General features: G+C 35.2%; 1 protein-coding gene across 1 annotated transcript; it reads left to right on the top strand.

Moving 5' to 3' along the window:
* Nucleotides 1-876: 876 nt before the first annotated feature.
* On the top strand, nucleotides 877-1,569 carry LOC129572317 (ankyrin repeat domain-containing protein 65-like; the record flags this gene model as incomplete). Its single annotated transcript, XM_055452261.1, has 5 exons — nucleotides 877-930; nucleotides 1,011-1,109; nucleotides 1,184-1,282; nucleotides 1,352-1,450; nucleotides 1,526-1,569. Coding segments are annotated over 5 exons (395 nt in total), but the record flags the coding sequence as incomplete, so codon positions are not given.
* Nucleotides 1,570-1,916: the final 347 nt, after the last annotated feature.

Genomic DNA, 1,916 nt, shown 5'->3' with positions numbered 1-1,916 from the left:
CAAAATTGTCCAAAAATCGGTAATTTTAGTCAAAATTTCAAAAATTTTGTATAGGAGGTACCCGTAAATCGATTCCGATTGGTTTCAAACTTTCAGAATCTCATTTTTTTTCCAAAAAAAAAAAATGAAATCCCAGTAAGTGTGAATTTTTTGAGGTTTTTCTTAGAGCAAGTACCCCAGGGTCAAATCGAAAATGGCTCATCTTCGAACTTAAACTAAGTTTTTTGAATACAAAACTTTTGGCATTTCCAGATTTTGATTATCTCAACTATTTTTTGAGTTATTGTGTTAACAAACAGCTACGACGACAACGACGACGACGACGGCACACGAACGCAAAAGTGTCTCAAAAAGTGGTTTTCTACGCGTTTCATGAGTTTTTATGATGATCTAAGCTAATTTTGAGAAAAAAGTTTTCGGGACCAATTCCTATACTTTCCCTTGACACGTTGTGTACGGAAAAGTAAAAAACAACGCGTTATTCATATTCTCTATCTACTAGATAGTATCTAGTAATTATCAGTTCGAAATAAGCATTTGTCTCTGACAGTATTGTTGTTTTTTTCCGAATACTACACCAATACGGAATCGTTTTTTTCTAGTGTAACGGGAAATATTCGCTTCAATAAAAGAAAAATGAAAATTTTCTGGCTGAATTCGGGATTTATATTTTAAAAAATAGGCTCAATTTATGGGTTATTTTATGGGTTCTCGACATAAGTTACCTTATTTTTTCTGTGGAATTGAAGAAGTCCTCCAAATAACTGAACACTCATTTCGCTGTCTTTCTACACAAGAGCGTGAAAAGTTCATCTCGCGGATGTAAGACATTTTCCTTTGATCTACTTCACTGATTTATTTTTTTTAAATTTCAAGCAAACAAAAAAGACGAACGCGGCCAAACAGCTCTACATGTCGCTGCTGAGAATGGTAATTTTGGATATTTATGCTAACTAAATTAATGATTTATGCTAACTAAAGATTGAATCTATTTCATTGATCTGTTTCAGGTAATTTGGACGACGTTGAAAAGCTTATTGCGAAAAAAGCCAAAGTTGATTCGACAGACAAACGAGAGCGCAAACCTCTTCATTTGGCTGCTATGAATGGTAATGTTGCACATTTATTTTCATAAAACAAGGAATTGGTTTGATCGTTCCCATTGATCTGTGTTATTTTTCAGGTCACACGAATGTCGTTGATTTTCTCATCACGAAAGGAGCCAATGTTAATTCTGAAGGTTACATTCATCAGACACCTCTTCATTTGGCTGCTATGAATGGTAATTTTGAATATTTTCATGAATAAGAAATAAGTTTGATCTTATTCATTGACTGGTGCAAATTTTCAGGACACAAGGATGTCGCTGAGAGCCTTATCATCAATGGAGCCAAAGTTGATGTTGAAGACTTTTATAATCGGACACCACTTCATTTGGCTGCTTCACATGGTAATGTTGAATATTTTCACTAAATAAGACGTTGGTTTGATCTTCTTGTGTTCATTGATCGGTGTTATTTTTCAGGTCACAAGAATGTCGTTGAATTCCTTATCACGAAAGGAGCCAATGTTAGTTCTGAAAGTCACATTCATCAGACACCTCTTCATTTGGCTGCTACGAATGGTAATTTTGAATATTTTCACTTAATGAGAGAAAGACTTGATTAACATTGATCGATGTTATTTTTCAGGTCATATGGAGGTTTTCAAATTGCTCATCACGAAAAAAGCTAAAGTTGATCCAATGGACGGTCGTAAGCGGACACCTCTTCATTATGCTGCTAAGATTGCTCAATGAAGCAGCGAACTTGTCGGCACACTCGTGGATTTAGCATTTCACTTGCTTTGGCGATTCGTGAGTTGCCGAAGCATCATATATGCAGTGCACTCGATATTTAACGTGAAAACCTATATTC

The sequence above is a fragment of the Sitodiplosis mosellana genome, unplaced genomic scaffold (genome assembly GCF_009176505.1).
Source record: "Sitodiplosis mosellana isolate CC-2019 unplaced genomic scaffold, AAFC_SMos_1.0 Smas_scaffold_4730, whole genome shotgun sequence".
In the NCBI taxonomy this organism is placed as follows: domain Eukaryota; kingdom Metazoa; phylum Arthropoda; class Insecta; order Diptera; family Cecidomyiidae; genus Sitodiplosis; species Sitodiplosis mosellana.
This window is presented reverse-complemented; position numbering and strand designations above follow the sequence as displayed.